Source organism: Trichosurus vulpecula, chromosome 3, assembly GCF_011100635.1.
Source record: "Trichosurus vulpecula isolate mTriVul1 chromosome 3, mTriVul1.pri, whole genome shotgun sequence".
NCBI lineage: Eukaryota > Metazoa > Chordata > Mammalia > Diprotodontia > Phalangeridae > Trichosurus > Trichosurus vulpecula.
In genome coordinates this window covers 57,664,249-57,688,309 of record NC_050575.1, presented here as the reverse complement: position 1 = coordinate 57,688,309, position 24,061 = coordinate 57,664,249, and the positions used below count along the sequence as shown (strand labels likewise).

Below are 24,061 nucleotides of genomic sequence, written 5' to 3'. Positions count from 1 at the left end.
GACTAAATGCCTCCGGCTGTCAGAGCCTGGATGAGTTTTCTTCACTTCTCCACCGTTGCATGCTTCTTGCAATTTCTCCATATAGCTGTTTTTCCTTTCATTTTTTTCTTCATTCTTTGTGCATCTGCATTTTTCAGTTGAATTAATATTTATGGAGAACTCCTGGAGCATCAGGCAGATTAACATCAACACATCTGGTTTCATCAGAGTATGCTAGGCATTCTTAAGCCAAGCCTCTTCTGTGGCCTTAAGGGGGAGACTTTGGGATGAGGAAGAAGGGGAAATGAGAGTTAGAAAGGGCAGGGCTGAATGTGGTTCTGACACCCAGAGTGGGAGATAAAGCTGTTAGATACCAGCTTGGGTATAATAGTAGATTTCAGTGCTCGTTGACTTTTTTTCCTTTAAAAATAATTTTATTGCTATATTTTATTTTTATAGTCGACTAACAGTTATTCAGTAAGCATTTATTGAGCACCTATTATGTGCCAAGCTCTGTGCAAAACATTGGGGATTCAAAGAAAGACAAAAGACAAGTCCCTGCTCTCAAGGAGCTACCGGTCTAATGGGAGAAACCGTACAAATAGCTATATACAAACAAGATATATGTAGGATCATTTGGTGATAATCAGCCTAAGGAAGGCACTAGCCTTAAGGGGGATTGGAAAGGCTCCTTGCAGAAAGGGGATTTTAGCTAAAGCCAGGAAAGCTACATTTCCTGATATATCCCTCTCTCTCCCAGAAAGGCATCCCTCATTAAAAAAAAAAAATCCAAAGCTGGCTAACAATCTGGTCTTATCTCTAGTGTTTTATTATGGAGATTGTCCTATCATGTTGTCATTTAAATACATTTAGTTTCAGTCATTTTATTCTTGTGGTTCTTTCCATTTATAAGATTGCAGTCCCTGTTCATTCTGAAGCTCATAGATTGGATCACAATGGGTCCCTGCCCAAGCTCCACTTGATAGCTGTATTTTGGGCCCTCTTGGCTTAGAGTGAATGTCAGTGGTAACTGTTTCTCTTTGGAACAGCAACCCTGAGGGAAGACCTCCCAGTTTGATTTTTTTTCTTTTTTTTTTTCAATTAAAGGAGCGATTGCTGGGCTCACTTCTTGAAAAAGCCTATTCACTGAATGGGCATTACCTCCCTCTAAGTGAGTACATGTAAAGGCCTTAGCCTAAAAAGGCCAGGGTCCCCCATTAGATCCTGGGTCGTCTCCAGTCATCCTGATGAATATCAGGTCACTCACTGGACCCAGATGGCTCTGGAGGAGAAAGTGAGGCTGGTGACCCTGCACAACCCTCCCTCACTCAAATCAAAGTCTGCTGCAAGTCATGTCATCATTTTCCCCGATGTCACGGTCCTCTTTGAGAAGGACAAACACAACAAGATTGCAGTCATTGTAGACACTGTTTTCTAGGTTCTGCTCATCCTGCTTTGCATCTGTTCATAGAGGTCTTCCCATGCTTGTCTGCTTTCATTATATTCGTTGTTCCTTACAGCATAATTATATTCCATTGTATTTATGTGTTTAATCATTCTTCATTCATCTCATCTACTTTCAGATAAGTGTTTGTCTTTAAACAAACATTTATTGTGTCCTATATGCTAAGAATGGGGGACACAAAGACACAGATGAAACTGCCACCCCCCCTGCTTTGCTGAGGTTCTCCAGGGATAGTTTCACAACTTTATTCCTTTGTCTCAGCAATCGCCTACATTACCATAATGCACTGTTCTTCTACTAGGACCTCTATTAATGAAGTCTCAGATAGGGTTCCCTCTCCCATGGGGGCTCCCTCATCAAGTGGTCCAGTTGGAGACTTCATCTCTGGGGACATGTAATCCTTTGCTCGTCCCCAGAGTTTTGCTTGCTGTTCTTGGCTCACTCCTTGCCTAAGATTGAGGTGATGAAAAAAGACAGAGGTAACCTTTCTTGTTTGAGAAAGCTTTGGCTTTAGAACCACAGTGGAAAATCCTTCTCCAGATCAGGGTCTGGTCATCCCTGCTGACTCTGGGGAGATGATGAGCTTGGATCCTCCTTGTACACTGGTTTTGGGTACTTTGTCTTCCTTGTTTTCTAAGCCTGGGATGTCATTGGCTTAAGGCTCTCCCATGAGTCTCTACCCATGTAGATCTGCACTTTATAGTCTTAGAGACCTGCCTGGGGGCACTTGGAGGTTAAGTAAATACCATAATTACAGTAATAGCTGACATTTTGTAGTCCTTTAAGGATTGCAAAACACTTGAGGAATATTATTTTATCCTTATAACAACAGTGAGAAGTGGGCGCTATAATTATCTCCATTTTACACATGAGGAAATCAAGTCTGACAGAAATTAAGTGACTTGCCCAGGGTCACACAGCTAGTAAGCATCTGAGGCTGGTTTTGAACTTAGGTGTTCCTGACTCACAGCAGCTGGGTGCTGGGACTAGAGTCTGGAAGACATCTTCCTGAGTTCAAATCTGGCCTCAGACACTTATTAGCTATGCCACCCTGGGCTAGTCACTTAACCCTTTGCCTCAGTTTCCTCATTTGTAAAATGAGCTGGAGAAGAAATGGCAAACCACTCCAGTATCTTTGTCAGGAAAACCCCAGATGGGGCATAGAGAGTCAGACAAGTCTGAAATGACTCAACAACAGCTTCCCGACTCCGGGTCTGACGCACTCATCACTGTGCTACCTTAGCTAACTTGCCCAGGATCCCACCACCAATATGTGTCGGAGGCAATACTTGAACCCGGGTTTTCTAACAATGCCTCTCTTCCTTAGGAAAAACTATTACATAAATCAGGCCTGTGTAGTATCTGCCTAACACAAGTGCCTCCTTCTTTTTCTACCCTCTAGGAAATGTGGTATTCGGCGAACCCATCACAGCCAGCCTTGGCACAGATGGGACACACTATTGGAGCAAGAACTGGGCCAAAGCTGCTGCTTTTGTGACATCTCCCCCACTGAGCCCGGACCCTACCACTCCGGACTACATCAACTCCTTGTTGGCAAGGTGGGTGCCAGCTGGTAATAATGATAATAGCGTGTGTGTGTGTGTGCGCATGCGTGTGCGCGTACATATACATACTTTATGTATTGTCTCTTATTCTTCAGAACTATCTTGGGATGTAGGTTAATCAACTTTCCCAGGGTCACACAGAAGGTATCTCAGCTAGGGTTTGAACTCAGGTCTCTGTAACTCCCAAATCCAGTACTCTATCTACTGTTTTACCTGGATGCCCCAGTGGTCATTCGTGCTCCATAGAGTGGTGCTTCAAGTGCACACGCCCTCAGGCCTTGCGATGCCAAGAAAGCTGCCAAAATGCAGAAAAGGGGCGCTAATGGAAAAAGTTTCAGAAGCCCTGCCAGAGAGCAGCTTCTGGATAGTTCATCCTATCCAGAGATAGGATCCAGGGAGCAGACGGTAGAGTGGAGTCTCAGATTCTGAGTCCATTCCCAGTGGGGCAGCTGGCAGCAGAGAAGGGTTCTGAGCCAAACAGGGTTAACGTGGGAAGGTTTTCAGCCTCAAGGTGCCACATGGCAGAGGCGTGCCACGGCAGACCCGGGCCGCTGAGGAACAATGAGACTTGTCAGGCAGATAGGATACAGATGCTAGCTGCGGATTCTAGAAATACCTCGGAGGCCCGGGGCTGGCCTTTCTTGTTTCACCTCCACGCTGACATCAACCGTGCCAAAAGAATAATGACATCCTGTCAAGGGTTTGTAAAGGCTCACGCAGCCAATCAAGTGTGCCCGGTGGTAGCTCATCCTCTGCCAGATCTCGTACCCTAAGGACGGCTTTCTCCTCTGGTGCGCAGCTTTGAGAGTGGGGCTGGGGGAATGGATGGGATGGTCCAAACCTGTGTTTTCATTGGCACAGGGGTCTCCTAATGTGGTGGCTCTCTCCACCAATACAGATTGATCGCTCACCTGCAGTTCATAAATCCTAGAGAGTTGCCTATGGTATTCAGAGATTTCCCCAGCGTCCTATAGCTAATCTGCGTGAGAGGCGAGACGTGAGCCCAGCTCTCTCTGACTCCAAAGCTAACTCTATCCACTGCACCGTGCTGCCTCTTATCATAATGATCACCATCATCATTTATCTAGCACTTTAAGGTTTATAGGGGCAGCTAGGTGGGGAGCAGTGGATGAAGCGCCAGACCTGGAGTCAGGAAGACCTGAGTTCAAATCCAGCCTCAGACACTCACTAGCTGTGTGAACCTGGGCAATTCACTTAACCCTCTTTGCCTCAGTTTCCCCATCTGTAAAATAATCAGGAGAAGGAAATGGCGAACCATTCTAATATCTTTGCCAAGAAAATCCCAAATGGGGTCACAAAGAGTCAGACACAACTGAAACAGCTGAAGAAGAAAAACAAATTAAAGTTTGTGAAGGTCTTTACAAATATTATTTCATTTGGTCTTCATAGCCACCCTGGAAGGGAGGTGTTCTGTATTTGGCAAAGTGCTTTTCTCGTCAATACCATCAAACATCTATTGATTACCTACTGTGTGAAGAGTTCCTTGCTTGGCACCGGACTTCCAAATGATATATTTGGATCTTCATAACTACTTAGATAGATAAACAGATTTAATATTTACTAAGTGCTTACTAGATGCCAAACACTATGATGAGGACTCGGGAGAATTGACCCAAGGTCTTTGCAGTGGATAGCATGCTAGCAGGGGGACTTGTCTTCCTGAGTGCAAATCTGGCCTCAGATGTTCCCTAGCTGTGTGACCCTGGGCAAGTCACTTAACCCATTTGCCTGAGTTTCCTCGTCTGTAAAGTGAGCCAGAGAAGGAAATGGCAAACCGCTCCAGTATCTCTGTGGAGAAAACTCCAAATGGGTCACGAAGAGTCAGGCAGATCCGAACGATGACAACGTCAGACTTCCAAGACCTGTCTTCTTCCCATTCTGCTATATTGTGCTTTTGATAAAGAAAAAGGGAAGGGAATAAGCATTTATGTAGTGCCTGCTATTGTGCCAGACATGGTACTGTGCTTTTTTGAAAATGGCATCTCATAGGGATTAACTCACATGGATTCAGATTTGATTTCAGTGGTATAGGAAATTTCCTGTGCGAGGAAACTCCTACCAGTGTGAGTCAGCACCTTTTCTTCAACTTACAGTCTTAAGCTGTCCTAGAGGACCGAGAGGTTTAGGTAAATGTGCCCAGGTCAGACAGCTAATGTGTATTAGTAGTGGGACTTGAACCCAGGTCTTAGCTTTGAGGCCAGTTCCCTAGCCACTATATTATGCCACCTTTCCATTCCCTTTCTGAGAGAATGAAAGCGAAAAAGATAAGAGTGATGATGATAAAAAGAAATAAACCATCTTTATGTGAAAGAAAGGTAAAAACCCAAAACCTTTCACTGTAAATATACTTTAAAATACCATAATTTTATGTAATTATCTTTAATATATGCCCATTTTTTCTTTTAAAAAGATCTAGTTTTAGGAATATGGCCTATATTTAAATTGAAAGTGTAGTAAGTATAAAAGATAATCACCAATATTAAATGGTTCTCTCTGGCCATTTTCAGTGGCCACATCCATTACTAGAGTTGTTCACCGCTGCCTCCTGGTGGCAAAGTGGTATTAATGCTCCAGTCCCACCAGGTGTAGGATCAGCATCCTTGATTCAGTTTACCACTTTAATTTTACAGATGAGGAAACTGAGGCCCCTGGAGGCTTAAGGGACTTGCCCAAGGTCACACAGGCAGTCACATCAGAGGTGCGATTTAAACCCTGTTCTGTACCTGTCGATTCTGTGTTGTTTATACTCTCCTGTGCTCTTGTTTTCCCAGAACAGAATGTTAGAGCCAGAAGGGACGATAGAAGTCTTCCATTTCAAGCCCTTCGTTTTATTTTATAGAGGCATAGTTTAGCATAGAAGTACAGAAGCTAACCCGAGGCCCAGAGAGGGGATTTTATACATCCCAGGCCACACAACTCAGAACCATCCCTGGAGTGAATGGGAATGGAACTTTCTCCTACATTCTCCCTTACGTTCTTTTAAGAATGTGTCGTAGATGTATTTGACTTTTCATCTCTGAGGTGTTCGAGTCCTCTGTTCGTAATAATGTGCCTAGACCTCAGATTTTCTTTCAGTTAGACTTGGTGTCCTGGCCTCAGTGGCCCTGAGATGACTTGTCCCTTGGACTGCCATGCAGCAGACTGGCCTCCATAATTAGGTAGCACAAATATCTTTGTTCTTTTTTAAAGAAAATTCATTATTAGACTCCTCTCAATCATGGAGGCCCTGGAGGGTCTCTAGCAGCTCGGTGGTGGAGTGGGTGGAATGCTTGATATGTGTGAACCAAAAAGACCTGAGTTCAAATGCGGCCTCAGACTTACGCTAGCCGGGTGTCCCTGGGTGAGTCACTTCGCCTTAGCTTCTTCATCTGGAAAATGAGTATATTAACAGCCCTCATCTCCCAGGGTTGTCTTGAGGCTCCCATGAGATTTGTAAAGTGCTTAGCATGATGCCTGGCGCATAGTAGGTGCTATATACATGTTAGCTATTATTATTGTAATAGCTATCATCACCATCATCAATCAGGTGCTTAGCACGATGCCTGGCGCATAGTAGGTGCTATATAAATGTTAGCTTTTATTATTGTAATAGTTATCATCATCATCATCATCATCAGTCAGGTGCTTAGCACGATGCCTGGCGCATAGTAGGTGCTATATGTTAGCTATTATTATTGTAATAGTCATCATCATCATCATCAATCAGGTGCTTAGCACGATGCCTGGCGCATAGTAAGCGCTGTATAAATGTTAGATAGTATTATCATCATCATCATCATCATCATCATCATCATCACTTTTACAAAATGCTTGGTACAGTTCCTGGCACATAGTAGGTGCTATAGAAATGTTAGATATTATTATTATTATTGTTATTCCTGTCCATGAAGGAGGACGTACACAGATGAAAGAGCTTCAGCCCAGGGAGGTTTAGTGGCCTGCTGTAAGGTTACACAAATAGTTAAGCATTGAGAAGTGGGATCTGAAGCAGGTCCTTTAACGTTTTCCATCGTACTTCACTGTCCGTGAAAGGGCATCAGGTTGTCCCGAGGTCTCTTCTGCCGTCTTTCCCTGACCTAAAGCTTTTCTCTCTCCCACCAGTGGGGACCTGCACCTCGCTGGGAGCGCCCACTGCACGTTCAGCACGGCTCAGAAGGCGATTGGGAAGGACAATTTCACTGCCATACCCGAGGGCACCAATGGGGTGGAAGAGCGCATGTCTGTCATCTGGGATAAAGCTGTGGTAAGAAATGGGGGGAAGGGCGACTTGCCTTCTCCTCTTGAATCCAGGATGAGGCTTGAGAACTGGAACTCGGGACAGGATGAGTGAGTTAACAAAGAAGCATTAATTAATTGGGGCGGGTAGATAACTCAGTGGATAGAGCACTAGGAGGACCTGAGTTCAAATCCAGTCTCAGACACAAAGTAGCTGATGATATATTTGGGTCACTTAACTTTTGTTTGCCTTAATTCACTGGAGCAGGAAATGGCAAACCATTCTGGTGTCTTTGCCAAGAAAGCCACTGGCGTGCTATGGCCCATGGGGTAACATAGAGTCAGATGTGACTGTGTGACAACGATTAATTATTATTAATTAGCTTTGCTAAGCACTGGAGAGAAAAACAGAAAAGCAACCAGGATTTTCTGGCCCCAAGCACGAATAGTCTGGTGAATTCTGGAAGGGCCCACACCTGCTGAAACCGAGTGAATATTTTGTTATTTTAAATGGAATTTCCCTTTCTGTCTCTTGCTGCTGGGCTTTGTCGGTCCTGTAAGGAAATGGTGATGACTTATATGAGTTTGGTTCTTTAAGTGTACCATCACACCGTCACCAAGAGTGATAGCTTTGTTTTCTCATCGCCTGTTCTAATTCCTTCGATTTCGTTTTCTTCTCTTACTGCCAAAGCTAACATTTCTGGTCTTATATTGAATAATAGTGGTGCTAATGGTACAATGCATGCTTCTTGAGAATAGAGATTGTTTCATTCTTTGTCTTTTTATCCCTAGAACCTAGCATAGTTCTGACACATAGTAGGTGCTTAATAAATGTTTGTTCCTAGATTTGATTGGATGAAAAATTGGGGTTGGGGAGCCATTGACCTATGCTGAACCTAATCATTATTGCGTCAAATAGTCACTGTCCAGTGACTGATAGCTTAAAGATAATCAGTCCAAGGCCTTCCTTGAGAAATGATCATAAATATGTCCAGTCTTCCATTGTCCGGTGGTCATTCCTTAATGGATCCCGAGGCTTACCATATTGGAGTTCTGTAACCGCAGTGTTTGGAGGGCACTCAGCCATCTGAACCCACGTCACCATTTCCTAACCAGGGTCTGGGTGAGAGGGCTGTGCATTGATGAATGACCATTTGTACTGAACAGGCGACTGGGAAAATGGATGAAAACCAGTTTGTAGCTGTGACAAGTACCAATGCCTCCAAGATCTTCAACTTGTACCCTCGGAAGGGGAGAATATCTGTGGGTTCTGACAGTGACCTGGTCATTTGGGATCCGGATGCTGTGAAGATTGTTTCAGCCAAGAACCATCAGTCGGTAAGGCTTGTTGTGCTGGGGAAGGACTTGGTGGGAAGGGGGTGGGTCATGGGCTTTAAAGGTAGAAGGAGAACATAGAGATTGTTTAGTTTTTAGAGCAGGAAAAAAATGAGACCCGGAGACTTTCCCACGATTTAGGTATAGAGAACTTTCTTCCTCTGGAAGAAATTTATTTGGGAAGAATTTCACATATAAAGAATAATAACTGAAGCCCATTACATTACTGTAATGACCCTTTCTAATCCAACTTTTAATTGGAAGGAACCCCCGAGGTTTATAGCCTCATAGATTTAGAGCTGGAAGAGCTCTTAGAGATCCAGTCCCTACCCCTCATTTTACAGAGAATCCCAGAAAGGTTAAGACTCGCCCAAGGCCACACAGGCAGTGTGGCGGAGCTAGGATTTGGATCCATCTCCCCGACTCCAAATCTCCTATCATTTGCACCATACTGTGCTACCTCATATAGTCTGGGGAAGCCAGGGGGTGTGAACTCATCTTCCTGAGTTCAGATCTTAGCCCCAGACGCTAACCAGCTGTGTGACCCTGGGTAAGTCACTTAACCCTGTTTGCCTCCATTTTCTCATCTATAAAATGAACTAGAGAAGGAAGTGCAAACCACTGCAGTATCTTTGCCAAGAAAACCCCACATGGGGTCATGAAGAGTCGCTTACAACTGAAACAACCAAACACCACCAACCAAATTCATATAGTTCACCTCATTCCATTGTAGGAAGCACTACTACAAAATCTGGACCAAATGATTATCTAGCTGCTACTTGAATTTCTCAGTCTCCCTAACGAGGCAGCTAATTCCATTGTTGTGCTATTCTGTTAGACAATAATTCTGAAATTGAGCCTCCAAATCCCAACATCTTAGAAGTTAAAAGCAGCCTCAGAGGACATCTCATTAGTTTAACACAGACTTAAGAGAGGATCCCTCCTGCACTATTCCCAGGAGGTGGTCATTCACCCATCTTATTCTTGAAAACTTTCTCTGAAGGACAGCTCACAGTTGACCAAGGTAGATTACTCTGTTCTAAAGACATCTCTAATTACTAGAAAGTTTTTCCTCCTGTTGAGACAAAGCTGCCTTTGAAACTTCTACCTATTTCTCTCAATTCTGCCTTTTGGGGTCAAGAAAAGAAAGCCTAATCATTCTTCCACTTGAGAACTGTTTAAATATTTGAAGACAGCTCTCCTGATTTCCCTAGTCATCTCTTTCAGCCTAAACAGTCCTACTTGCTCCAAATAATCCTTACATGACATGGTTTCTGGTCCCCTCTCTATCATGGGCACCCTTCTCTGTACGCTCATTGTATCTCCTTTATTCCTGCATATGTGTGTGTGCGTGTGTGTGTGCACGCGCCAAACCAAACTCTTGCCTCACTTTGGCTTTGCAGTTTATTAACCGTTCTCCACTTTGCCCCCAGTCTTTTTTTAATGAACGATGGCAAAGACGCAGCTTCCTCATTTTGTGCTTGTACTACTGATCTTTTTGAACCCAGATATAGAATTTCGTTTATCCCTACTAAATTTGATGTTACATAGATTCAGCAGTGCCAGCCGGTTGAGATTTTATTGGATCCTGCTTCTGTCATCTGCTATATTAGCTTTTTCCCCAGCTTTATGGCTGGATATATCCAGTCATCTCCAGATTTGATGAGCATGCCACATAATGCCTTTATCCAAGTCACTGATAAAAACATTGGACAGGGCAGGACCAAGGACAGAGCCCTTTGGCCCTTCACTTACCAATTTTGTTCATTGATCATCAACCACCCTTCTTTGCTTCTAGTCATTGAGCCTAACTCTCATCTTTACCATTCCATCTTGTCTACAAGGATATCATGAGAAAGGTTATCAAATGCCTTGGTTGAACTTCATATATCTTATGTTTGTGGCATTGCCTTGTTATATCAGCGTGGTGATTCTATCAAAAAAAGAGTGAGGTTGGTCTGGTATGATTTATTTTTGATGAACCTATGTTTGCCCATAGTGATCTCTGCTCTCCTTTCCAAAAGCTCACAAATCACCCATCCCTTTGTTTTCTGGAAAAATCTTTGTGCTTGTAAAATCAAGCTCCATAGCCTACACTTTGAAGAATCTACCTTCTTGGAAAATCAGAATATTTGCCCCATTCTCCAGTTCTTCAATGCCTTTTGTGTTCTCCACATTTTTTTTTCAGAAATCAATATCCCAACAATTTTTTTTTCAGTTCTCTGAAATATAGTTCTTCCACATTTGGTGACTTAAACTCTTGAGGTCAGGGATTCTTTAGTCATCTCACTTCTTTGTGGGCTTCTTGCTATGAAGACAATTTGCTTTGTTAGAGAAAGTTACAGCTCTATAGGAGTCCATCCTCTGGAAGACGTTGGGGGCATTCTGGCCCTTGTGTCTTTTATTCATGGTGCATCAGTCCCTTATGATGCCAGAAACAGGATAATGGACTCAGGTCCCAATATCCACAACGATCTTACATCTATCCCTTGTGAAATTTTCTCTTGTGTTACAGGCTGCAGAATACAACATCTTTGAAGGGATGGAGCTGCGAGGAGCACCCCTAGTGGTCATTTGCCAGGGCAAGATCATGCTGGAGGATGGCAATCTTCATGTGACCCAGGGGGCTGGGCGCTTCATCCCATGTAGCCCCTTCTCTGACTTTGTCTATAAGCGCATTAAAGCTCGGAGGAAGGTAAGGAGGAGATTGAACCCAAATATAATAGTGGGAATTCAAGGGCTTGGGGGCAAGGTCTGATATCTTGCCTTTGTTCTCACTGGGGTACCGTGAAATATTAGAATAGCATCTCTCTGGCTGAGAGATATCCTCTAGGAGAAAGGGCTTAGCCTTATGGTCTTAGGACCTAAATAAGTTGCATCCTAGTATTTGCAAGTTTAGGCACTGACATAGGGTCCTATAGATTGTAGACTTTTTAAGGATGGGAGTGCTTTTTGTTTTTAATTTGGTATCCTCCCCAGGCTTAACCCAGTATCTGGCATGTGATAGGCACTTAAAAGGGGCTTATTGGATTGATTGGTGGCTATCCCTTTATTCAGCAGGGTTGGAACATCCCTAGAAGTTGAATACAGCAGAAGGGAAAGAAGATCACAATATCTACCCATTGTCGCCCACTTGTTTGAGTCATTATCATGAAATCATGTGTCCTTGGTGTTAATGTGGAAAACTTGGGACATATCTATACTTGGTGACTCAGAGCCCATGTGCCTTTAGGCTAGGTATCGCCACACTGTTCGGCTTTGCCAAACAAGGGCCACCACTGAGTTCACTGCTCCGCCTCCATGAAGCCCCAGAGAGTGGATGAAAGCAGTGGCCACCATGATGGAACCAGAGCTAGGGCACAGTGTGCCAGACCCAGTGGCACAAAGCCCAGGCTCGCTGACCCCCGGTCTAAACTCTTAAGTCTATTAGGGTTGTGAACTTGAGTTCAAGCACCTTTCATTTTTGTACAGCACCTGACACAAAAGGACTCAATAATTATTTCTTGTTGATTTGAATTAACAACACTTTTCCCCCGGTGGCAGATGGCTGAAATGCACGCTGTGCCGAGGGGCATGTATGATGGGCCGGTGTTTGATTTGACCACCACTCCCAAAGGAGGCACCCCTGCAGGCTCCACCAGGGGGTCGCCCACTCGCCAGACTCCTCCAGTGAGAAATCTTCATCAGTCAGGATTCAGCCTGTCAGGTAAGGCTGGACTACTGTGCCTGGATTCTGGTGGAAAGTATAAGGCTGAAGGTAGAAAAATCAAACAAAATGACAATGATAACCTATGATAGTAACAATGAATGCCCTGGAAAATCTGGGTAATATGCCCTGAGGGTGGATAATTGTCTTAAAAAACAGAAGGGTGTCTACTTTGCTGGCTCTGTCTCTTAGGGGAAAAGTTTCGGGGATAGCAAGAAAATTAACAAGGAATGCTGGTCATGGAGGAATTGCTTTCTTCTTTAGGGAAAAAGGATTTTAGAAGTGTGGGAAACATTAGTAGTTCTCTGGTCTAACTTGTCTTATTTTATAATTTACATTTAAAATCTTTTTAAATTTAAATTTTTAAAATTTAGAATTTTACAATTTACGTTTTAAAAATCCAGGAACTGAGATCTCAAGAAGTGACATGTCTGGTTTAAGATCATATAGCCAGGTTTAAAAGTAAAGCTAGCTTTCCAACCTGGGTCTTCTTTGCACCTCTGTGCAGGGTTCTTTCTAGCATATGAGTTCTACTACCCACCTTCTTTATAAAATGAGCAACAGGCTTTACTCAGTTTGGGACAGCCAGGTGGCATAGTGGGTAAGAACACTCTACTTGGAGTCAAGAGCATCTGAGTTCAAATCCAGCCCCAAACACTTAACTATGACCCTACGTGTGTCATTTCCTTTGCTTATCTGTCATCTCATGACATCATCCTCATCTAAAATGAGGATAATAAATAGCACCTTGCTTCCATGTTTGTTGTGAAGAGTGTATGAGATATTTGTAAAGCACTTCGAAAACCGTAAAAGTGCTGGTCATTATAATAGCACAACAAATTACTTTTAAAATATGAAAATAAAATATTTTAATACAATAAAAACCGTGTCAAACTTAATGACTTAGTCTCACCAAATTAGGAGGCAGAGTAGGAAAAGGAAAAAAGAGAAAGTGAATTGGAGGGGCAGCTAAGTGACTCTGAGTTCAAATGTGGCCTCAGACACTTAATATAGCGGTATGACCCTGGGCAAGTCACTTAACCCCTGTGGCTTGAAAACAAATCAAACAAAAAAGTGAATTGGAGGGAAGGGAGAAAATAAAGAAAAAGATAGAAGAAAGAGAAACTTAGAAACGGAGCATGACTTAATGGTGGGAGAGACAATGAATGAGAAGGTCAGCGTAGCCAGGAACAAAGCGAAGGATACGTGTTTCTGGGAGGTGGCAGATAAGGGTTGGGAAGCTACTCAACGTTGTCAGCCCTTGACATTAATCTTCACATGTCCCTATTTACAACCACAGGTACACAGGTGGATGAAGGCGTCCGCTCTGCCAGCAAGCGCATTGTGGCACCTCCCGGAGGCCGTTCTAATATAACGTCCCTGAGTTAAGTAGCCCCAAAGAGGATGAGAAACGAGAAAAGAATTTCAAAGCCAAAATGGTACATTGGTATTTAAGAAAGAAAGTGAATCCAAACCGTTCCAATCTGAAGAATCAATAAGCCTTCAAGCCTTATTTTTTTTTCTCCCAATGCTACTCGCTTGCCTAGCTTTAAGAGTATCCCTTCATTTTCTGTTGGGTTTTTTTTTTTGCATAGCCTTGAGAGTTTTTTTCCCCTCTTCTACATGCATGCAATAAGATGAGTCACTAAGTTAAGAGTCTGTAACCTACATATGTGTTGCGCTTGTGTACTGCTGAGTTATACGACGGGGATAGACAAAGCTGGGAGGACAGGGAACCAAAAAGATAGAACGAAAGGGAAACAGGCCGCTTGGGGTGGAAGGGTGGTGGGAGCCCTGGCAGAGGGCAGCGGGTGGGCTGAGTGCGGGAGGTGGGTGGGCCAGGGGGAAGGAAAAGGGGATGTTGTGTATTGTGTTGAGTACTTCTGTTTCCAATGAAGCCGGTCGGGCACGGCCGTTGTCATCACCTCATCACATCATGGTACCACGGGGCCTCCGGAGAAGGCAAGCGATTTCTGTCACGTAGCCTTTGTTACGTTGCTTCTTAATCTGACTTGTGTTACTTTGTACATTTTATTAAAAAATGAAAGGCAATCACTTCTCTCCACCTGCTTGGTCGCCCCCATTCTTTGGTCTCTCGCTCAGTTATTTTCAAGGCCTCTTCAGCGCTCCAGCTCCTTTCTCTCTAGCCTGAAGAGAGGAAGGTGCCTCCATTTTCTCCCTTCCCGTCGGTGTCCTCAACCCCCTTTTTCTTTTAGCCAGCTGACTGGTGAGAGGTGCCCCAGGGAGGCGGAGCGTAGATCCTCAAGATGGCAATGGCACCTTACAAAGAGTCCCTCTTTAACTGCCCACTGGAAGGTGGATCATTCTTGAGTATTGATGAGGAGAGAGAATCCCATAAAATCAGGTTCTTGTGTTGGATGTGGCCAAAAAGAAGGTTCCATCGAGCCTTCCGGGGGAAGCCAATCCAAGCGGGTCTGGGCAATTGATTTTCTTAGTTTCTTGGTGCTCATACAGCTTCAGATTGGATGGAAGAATCTTTTTTTTTGGCAAGGGTTTTTCTAAGCATCCCTCGAAATTTTAATTAACAGTAAGGAACCTCATCTCCTGTGGATACGGGGATGGGTGTAGGAGAACCGAAGAAGTCAGAGAAGACTTTTTCACTAACATTTTCTTTTTCTTTTGTAACTGATCCATTTTGTCCTTCATTAAGAAGTAAAACTGTTGTGTTTATGAGGACTTATAAAGGTCAGAAAAGGGTGGGCCTTATTTTCCACCTTAGCAGGACATGGGAGTTAGACTAGATAATCTTTTAAGGTCACTTTGAGTGCTTAAGCCCATGATCATAGGGCAAGAGTTTGCTGATGAGGTAGGATTAGAGAAAGTGGGGTCTTCATATATATTCTTTATTGATTGTGCGCTGCAGGTCATTTTCTTGCAGTGTGTGTTGCAAGCCAAGACTCTCTCTTGCATACCTGTGAGCAGGAACAGAGACCATCGGCCCAGTTTTCCCAAACCAGGAGATTCCAAGGCATTTATACTAATAATGTTTTCATTTTCAGGTTTCTGACCTGAGGAGGGCAGTTAGTTGAGTAGTCAAACCCCAAATGAATAGAGAAGAGGGCTCCCAGTGCTTTTTTGGGGCCTCCTCAACACTTCATCTGGTTCCCCTGGGGCCTGAGGAGGGTGGTGCATTTCCATTTTTCCCTTCTTGTCCAGTGTCTTCAGCCTTTTTTTGCCTGAAGAAATATCAGAGCCATCCAACCAAGTATCCTTGCTGCTGGTCTGTGTTGTGAATCAGGCCAGAGGTGAGAAAAAGAACACAACAGACTGAAAACGTGTAGGGAGGATTTTAATGAATCGAAATTTCTTTTAAAACCGTTTAGTGTGATATCCTCATCTCTTACATTTCACAAGGGCTTTAAGAAAGTTAGATTCTGCAATTAAGACCGAAAACCCTAGTGTTGAGAGAACCCAGTTTCTTAAGAGAGAAATTAAATGAAATCTGCACCAGCCCTGGGTGGGTACCATATCAATGGGGCCGTTTGTTTCTCTGAGGACCAACCATTTAGTGACAACTGCCTTGAATGGTTGTTTAGCATATTATCTTTCCTTCTTTTTCTCTGTTTTGAATCAGTTCTAGGTGTTAAGGCTAAGAAGAAGTAGCATTTTAGATTTGTTTCATTCCTGGGTGAGGGAAGGGATAGGATTAGGCTTATGTCAGTTGGGGTCACTGGTCCCGGATGTAGGTAAACCTTTTGGCCCTTTGCACTTACTGTGAATGTGCTGAGAACTTTGCTGGTTCTTAAGACTTTGTTGTAATCCCCAGCCATGGCCACAAGATAGCGCTAATATTACAGAAATAAAAATCTCCAGCCTTTCTGCCTGTATTTGAAGAGGTCAACCCATTTATGGCCCAAGCAAGCCCTCCATGTTATCTGTCTTTTCTTGTGGTTGCCCATCCATCTCAGCCATGCCCGCCCTTGTTATTGAGAGATTCTGACATGAAGGAATTGGTCAGGACATTTCAGTTTCCGTGTGCAGATTAAGCCCAAGAGCTGTAGAGATTATCTTGGGGGTATGTGGTGCTAGACCAAAAGATTCAAAGGGAGATCTCATCCTTGTTCACTTTGATAACATCTTGCCAAACCCAGCGATTCTAGGAGAAAAATAAATCCTCAGAACCTTGCTGAGTTTGGCTGCCACGGAATTGATTACTTGGGTTTTAGAGTCCTATGTCTTATTTTTAAATGGTCAGGTTTCTTATTGAACAGTAGCAGGAAAGAAAATGACATTAAGTAATGCCCTACTGTCCAAAAAATTCATCAGGCTTCTCCTTCAGGTGATCGTTAGAAAGTAGGAGAAGGAAATGGCTCACAGCATGAATTGTAGAGATTAGAGCTCTGAGTGCTGAAGGTTTTGCCAGAATTTTCATTATGACATATAACACACCATAGGCCTCTCTCTTTAAGCCCTCTTCTCCTCGAGGCGGGGCTCTCAGATGGCCTTCTTCAGCCTCAGTCTGCCATCTACCATCACACCCTTACCCTGGGCCCTATGATCTCTGATCTGTGACTTCTGGAGCATCCCTGCCCTCATTCTTGTTCCAGTTTCCCTCTGGTCCTGGATATCCAGTTAGCTTTTTCTGGAGTGGTGGGCAGGAACAGGTGCTAATGGAGTTGTTACCTTTCCCACCACTGTAGATTGAGTTGAAGTAAGAACATGGCAGTGGTTGTAAGTGAATAAATGGACGCTCTTTCCATCTTTCTACCTCACAGGTACCTTTTCTTTGATCTTACTGTGAGGCTGGACTGTCCTAGCCCAGAAATAACATGCCCGGCAGGTTTAGTTTCCAACTTCTGTATACTGCCAAGGGTTGTTGTCTAAGCTTTCTCCATGGGAAGACCCGAGCTGGATTCCCAGATATACTCACTGGCTGTTATGGGCAGCCAACATTTATTGTATATTTCCCCCTCTCCCCTTAAACTCCTTCTATTGACGTATGGTTTGTGGGTGTCGAGTTCTTGTATCTGGTGAACGTGAAAGAAGGGACAAGTGAGCCTTCCTGTGGTCTGTGGTTGCTGTGAAGCAGCTCCCGTGTGGAAGAGCTGTTTGGTTTGAACCGTAAAGAAAACAGTATTTTGAGTTTAGCTGAAGAAAAGTTCATCCAAGTGACTGTTACTGTAAACCTGGTTATTAAAATAATTGTAAAACAACATCCCTTTTGGTGTCCAGCCTGCTTCTTTGTGTGTGTGCATGTGCGTGTGTGTGTGCGTGCATGTGTGTGCGTGCATGTGTGTATGTGTGTGTGTGTGTGTATAACAAATAGTTCCTTGAGCCATTAAGGCTCTGAGGATCACAACTAGGACTGGAGCAGAACAGTGAGACCATAAGGTCCATTCCCTTTGTTTTACAGATGAAGAATGTGAGCCCTGGAGAGGTTAAATAATTTGCCCAAAGTCACACGTCGGGAACAGACAGGCAGGGATATGAACCCACTCCTCTGATGCTGAGGCCTCTGATCCTTTCCATCATACCACGCATCGCTTCCTCACAAACAATAGCTAGGATGCTCCAGAAATGAAAATTCTTGTAAATTTTTCTGGTTATTTGAAGGTGACCCCCGAGGACCTTCTTTTTCCCCCTTCCAAGCCTTGCTAGAAAGATCTTCCCCCAATAGTGGTGAACATATGTGATGGGGGTGGGGTGGTCCCAGTGCCTTAGTGAACAAGGAAGATCGAATAACTTGCTGAAGGTCATACAGCTCATAAATGCCAAAGGTGGGATTTGAACCTGGGTCTTCATGACTTCAAGTTTAGTGTCTTAAACACTACACAGTAATGCAGCCTTTTCATAAGGAGAGTCAGTCAGAGAAATGACTTGGCTATACAATACAGATAGTGTGTTAGGACTTTGCACAGCTCTGCCTTGCTCAAATCCAATCCACACACAAGTCAAGATAACAGGCTCATGATGTCCTTGGTCTTCTTCAAGAATGAAAGGCAACAAGGGCTCTGCATGGGATCGCACAGAGAGAGGACTTCCAGAGCAGGTGATGTGAATTAAACCTTGTCTCATAGTTCTTACATGGGTGCCTCCTTACTGTTAAGATCTGAGTTTAAGACTCCTCCTATGGATGCTGTGTGTAGTTGTGGGAAGGAGTCAACCAAGGTCTTGGGAGAAGGTTTTGAATTAATTGTCTTTACCATGTTATCTGAGGGTAGTAGTAGCAGCTGCCCTCTGGGGGCCCACTCATCCTCCCTCTCCTCCCACCTCTCCCTTCTCCTACTTTCCCCTTTCTCCACTTTTCCCCCAAAAGCTGGGACAATTTTCTTTTGTCCTGCTCAGTCTTCATTTTTGATTTCTTGAAATGTAGCTCAGAAAAACAGGCTTTTTAAAAAGCCTGTTGTTTTAAATGGAACTACTTGACTAGGCCTTTAAACACAAATCACTCTGGCTTTCATTGAATGGTCAATAACAGGCCCAGCCAAGCCTCTGTGGCTCATTGTTCAGATATTGATGACTTAGAAAGATTGTAAATAGCAATTATTTTATGTTCTGACAGGAAACTGGGGGTCTTCCCTTCCCTTTGGTGGTAAATTGGGCCATCTTTTGTCTGACTTCTTACCTAGCCTTAGTCACTGAGTGAGCATGGCCACAGACAAACTGAGATGGGAAAAGACTAATTTAGAAAGGCCAAAGGTCACCCACTGCATCCCGGACCACCACCAGTCATCTTGACCATTTTCTTCCCACTGGAATTTCTTCCCAATGACTGGAGGAGAGAGTGAGGCTGTGCCGTACTCAAAACCAATTCACTCAAAAGTCGAGACATCACGCTTGAGATGTCATTGGTCCTCTTCAAGAATGAAGGATGAACCACAAATGTGTTTTCAGTAGGATTCAAATAGGGGTCAGTCTGCCTGATTCCAAGTGCAGCAATAGCCGCCATTCCCGTGATTAGACATCTGGAATTCCCATTGCTCCCCCCTCTGATCCATCTTCCACAGGGCTGCCAAAGTGATCACCCTAAAGCACGTTTGATCATGTGACTCACTGCTCAAGAAGCATCTCTGCTCCCTATTACCACTAGGATGAGAAGAAGCTCAGCTTGGCATTTAAGCCTGGTGAGCTTTCTCTTAAAATTGTTTTTCAATGAGCAAAATCAACCTCATTGCATTAGATCTCATACACAGCACTTCAAATCCATAGTCTACCAACCTCTACGTTTAACATCCTTAATACTTTGGCCGCAGGCTACCTTTCTATTTTGTGCTGCCTTATACCCCACTTTTCTATTCTGTCCTACCTCATACCTCTTCGTGGATTCTATGTTCCCTCTGTTCTGTGTTCAGATAGTTTCTCGCATCTCCCAAAGGAAGATTGCTACAAAATACATCTCCCATTTGGGCGAGGGAGGTATGGGCAGTGAACTCCACCAAGAATCTGAAGATCTCAGAGCTGGGTGGGAGCTCAGGGAAGATCCAGTCTGATCGCCATCTGAGCAGGAGTCCACTTGAGAAAATCCTGGACGATTCCAGCCTTTGCTTAACATGCTTTAATAGTGAATGAGTGACCCACTACCTCTTAAGGCACCCACCCACTCTTAGAAAGCTAGAGTTGTCGGGAAGTTCTCTCCACCGAGGTGAGATGTCCCAGAATCCCTGCCTCAAGCCTCTCCCCACTCCAGTCCAATTGTCACTCAGCTGCTAAACTGATTTTCCTAAAGCGCGTGCCTGATGGTGTCACCTCCCTACTCAGTAAACTCCAGCGGTTCTCTATCATCTCCAATCTCAAAGAGGAGATCATCTGTCTGGCTTTTAAAGTCCTTCATAACCGGTGAAACCCAGCCTCCCTTGACAGTCTTCTTACACCTTACTCTGAGATCCAGTAAAACTGACATCCTTGCTCAAACCGCTCCCATCTGCTAGTTTCCTGCATTTTTACCAGATGTCCCTCCCGACTGGAATGCCCTCCCTCCTCGTCTCTGCCTCCCGGCTTTCAAGCCCTGGCTAAAATTCCAACTTCTAAGACTGCCTTCCCTGAGAGTATCTCTAGTTTATGCTGAATATATCTTGTTCGAAGTTTGTCTTCCCATTAGATTGAGCTCTTTGAAAGTAGAGACTGTTTTTGCCTTTGTATCCCTGGGCATTTAGCATAGTGCCTGGCACATAGTAGGTGTTTAGTAAATGCATGTTGATTGATCCATTGAATGGTAGAGATGGTATCTTGAAGATGATCGACAGCAGCAAGAGATAGCAGGACCATCAAAGTAGACCCTTCACAACCTAGCTCTCCTAGTCAAGATCCAGAGTTCCAAATGGATCTGTCCCTTTGCTTGATTCCTGCTGAGAACCTGTTGGCAGATAGAGGGTTAACTGGGATTGTAGGAGCACTTAGCATGCAGCTCCTGGGGGAGCCAGACTAGCCTTCCAAACAAATCAAGTTATTAAGGAAGAGTTCAGGGCAACAGCCAATCCGCCTGCCTGCCGCCGAGGTATTGTTGGGCCTAAGAAGAGGCACTGTCTGGCTTGAAACCTACATTTATTCGCTCTCCAGGCAGAAGGAGGCTTTAGTGACTGGGGAACAGAGCTGAATGTGGTTGGCCATAGCTCCTGTTTGTGCTGGGCTTGGAATGTCGAGCTGCTTTTGTGACCAGGATGGATTAGGACAGAGATACTGAGGAGTGTGTAGGGGAGCTATAAAACTGGGGACTGGCAGAGCTGTAGCAAACAGTGTGAGGTGGGAGACCTGGGCATACCCCTTCAACTCTCAGCCTCAGTTTCTTCATCTGTTAAGTGGGGATGGTGGTAATCATACCACTATCTCATACGGCTGTTGTGGGGAAAGCATTTTGTAAATCTAAGATGCAGTAGGAACGAGTGTTCATTTCTCTGGCTGTCCCTAGTGCCTGCCATGCTCTCCTTCTTCCACTCCCACTGCTGACCTCCATGGCTTCCTTAGAGTCCCTACTAAAAGAAACCCTCCCCATCCCTTTTTTTTTCTTAAATTTATTTATAGTTTTCAGCATTGATTTTCACAAGAGTTTGAATTACAAATTTTCTCTGCATTTCTACCCTCCTGCCCACTCCAAGATGGCATATACTCTGGTTGCCCCGTTCCCCAGTCAGCCCTCCCTTCTGTCACCCCACTCCCCTCCCATCCCCTTTTCCCTTCCTTTCTTGTAGGGCAAGATAAATTTCTATGCCCCATTGCCTGTGTATCTTATTTTCTAGTTGCATGCAAAAACTTTTTTTTGTTTGTTTTTGAACATCTGTTTTTAAAACTTTGAGTTCCAAATTCTCTCCCTTCTTCCCTCCCCACGCACCCTCCCTAAGAAGTCAAGCAATTCAGCATAGGCCACATGTATCATTATGTAAAACCCTTCCACAATACTCATGTTGTGAAAGACTAACTATATATTGCTCCTTCCTAACCTATCCCCCTTTATTGAATTTTCTCCCTTGACCCTATCCCTTTTTGAAAGGGTTTGTTTTTGATTACCTCCTCCCCCTATCTGCCCTCCCTTCTATCATCCCCCCTTTTTTATCTTCTTCCTCCTCCTTTCCTGTGGGCTGAGATACCTAATTGAGTGTGTATGGTATTCCCTCCTCAGGTCAAATCTGATGGGAGCAAGATTTACTCATTCCCCCTCACCTGCCCCCTCTTCTCTTTCTACAGAACTGCTTTTTCTAGCCACTTTTTTTTTTAAATTTGACCAAGTGTTTTTATTAGTAGTCAGACATTTTAGAAGAAAGAAACTTGATAACAAGGCATTTCCCCTTCACAGACTTATCCAGGCAAATATTTCAGAAGGGTAAGATTTTTCATATAAAAATAAATCTCCAGTGTTATTGGTGGAAGAATGGGAAGGCAGAGGTCTTATTGAAGCTATTCTTCCTTATAAAAAGAACTAAAAACTCAGATGAATGAATATGGTCCTTGCTGTAATCTGTTTAAGTTTAGTCTCTAGCATATATTTCAGGTACAGGCATACATAACAAATACCAGATTAATGCTATTTGCTTCCTGTTACCGGTTTTCACTACATACATGTTTGTTGTCCACCTAACAGCAAATTAATGAGTTAGCCTCAAGTTTATATTTCTCTTCCCCAAGGTCACTATAAGTCTTTTCCCTTGATTACGGCTAAAGGGCAAACAAAAATACTTTGCTTTCACACTAAAGAAGGGATTATCTACCTATTAAAATTTGGCAAAAGGCTTTGGGGAAAGTGTAAGCTTAAGTGTAATTTTTAGAGTTGCTCATTGTTAGCCAGCATTGAATCTTTATCAATTCTCTTCCCACCCCCTACCTACCCCGCCCCCCAGTTCCTTTTCAGAATTATTCAGACTTATTTATAGTCAATTGGCACTGTGATTGCCCTCTTGAGCTACTCCAAAGCAGGACAAAATTAATGCAACAGCAGTATTCACTGTCCAGTTTACTTCGTCTGGTGTTTTTCCAAGGGATGGATTGACTTCCATTATGTCTAATCCCGAGAGGAGCCCTGTTTTACAGATTTCTTCTGTGATATAGAGACCTTCTCTGTAAGTTAGACCTCCAGGGACGGGTGTGCTGGTAGCCGGTGTCAGAGATGGATCCAACCCATCTACATCATAACTCAGATGAATTGGTCTTTTCTTCCTTCCTATTAAGTAACTTAGTGTTTCTTCCATCACCTTGGCAATTCCAAGCTTATCCACTTCAGTCATTGAAAAAAATTTAATACCCAGATCTTTAAGGATGCGATGTTCACCAGGATCCACATCTCTCAACCCAATATATACAATGTCCTTAGCTGATAAGCAGGGTGTCACCCAAGAGAATCCTGGAATATCAGGGATCTGTCCCTTTAGTTCTTTCAAAAGGAAAGGCACAGGCACAGGCTGTCCATGTAAGTTGCCACTTGGGGTTGTCAGAGGAGTGTTGATATCACTATGTGCATCTACCCAAATGACACAGAGATGAGGATGAACTTTGGCATGGCCGGAGATACTTCCAGTCGCCAAACTGTGATCCCTGCCAAGTACCAAGCTGGTTCTCCCATTCTTCTTCACTTCTGCTACCACTCCAGCCAGATGCTCATTAGCTTTGCCCACAGTTCTTGGATTCTTCACAATTTGAAAGGGGGTTTCATTAGGCACATCAGCAAAGAACAAGTTCCCATAATCTTTCACATCACACTCTTGTTCCTTAAGTTTTTCAGTGAGGCCAGCATTTCTCAGTGCTGCAGGGCCTTCTTCTACCCCTCCTTGTGGCTGTCCTTTTGAGAAAGGAGCTCCGATGATCCCCACTGACTTTGGCTTGGAACTCATGCTGTCCTGATCCTCCTCTTATCTGTATTCCAAAGGGACAGACAGGTAGGTCTCCCCATGCTAGCTGCAGCTCTGCCACTTTTATGAGAGATAACTCACCCCATTCTATCTCTCCCTTTCTCCCTCTCTCAGTATATTCCTCTCTGATCCCTTAATTTGATTTTATTTTTTTAGATATCATCACTTCATATTCAACACACTCTGTGCCCTTTGTGTGTGTGTGTGTGTGTGTATATCTACATATATACATACATAGACACACACATATGTACATATACATACATATAATACACATACATATATACATGCATACACACATACATATATATACATACCTACATGTATATGTATACACACACACACACACACATATATATATATATACATATATATATATATGCATATTCCCTTCAGCTACCCTAATACTGAGGTCTCATTAATCATACAAATCATCTTTCCAAGTAGGAATGTAAACAAAATAGTTCAACTTTAGTAAATC

At 43.7% G+C, this 24,061-nt stretch overlaps 2 protein-coding genes across 3 annotated transcripts in view; one reads left to right on the top strand and one right to left on the bottom strand.

The window, feature by feature from the left end:
- Window positions 1–14,351, top strand: part of DPYSL3 (dihydropyrimidinase like 3) — a 140,542-nt gene extending 126,191 nt beyond the window's left edge. For both annotated transcript variants that reach the window (XM_036750723.1, XM_036750724.1), the window contains exons 9-14: window positions 2,847–3,003; window positions 7,132–7,273; window positions 8,413–8,583; window positions 11,096–11,275; window positions 12,124–12,286; window positions 13,587–14,351. In XM_036750723.1, the coding sequence (XP_036606618.1) occupies window positions 2,847–3,003; window positions 7,132–7,273; window positions 8,413–8,583; window positions 11,096–11,275; window positions 12,124–12,286; window positions 13,587–13,675 (902 nt within the window). In that variant the 3' untranslated portion in view covers window positions 13,676–14,351. The remainder of the gene's footprint in view (window positions 1–2,846; window positions 3,004–7,131; window positions 7,274–8,412; window positions 8,584–11,095; window positions 11,276–12,123; window positions 12,287–13,586) is intronic.
- An 8,257-nt stretch (window positions 14,352–22,608) lies between these two features.
- LOC118843494 (arginase-1-like) lies at window positions 22,609–23,605 on the bottom strand. Its single transcript, XM_036751150.1, has one exon. The coding sequence runs from the start codon at window positions 23,560–23,562 to the stop codon at window positions 22,609–22,611; it is 954 nt and encodes a 317-aa protein (XP_036607045.1). The 5' UTR covers window positions 23,563–23,605.
- Window positions 23,606–24,061: the final 456 nt, after the last annotated feature.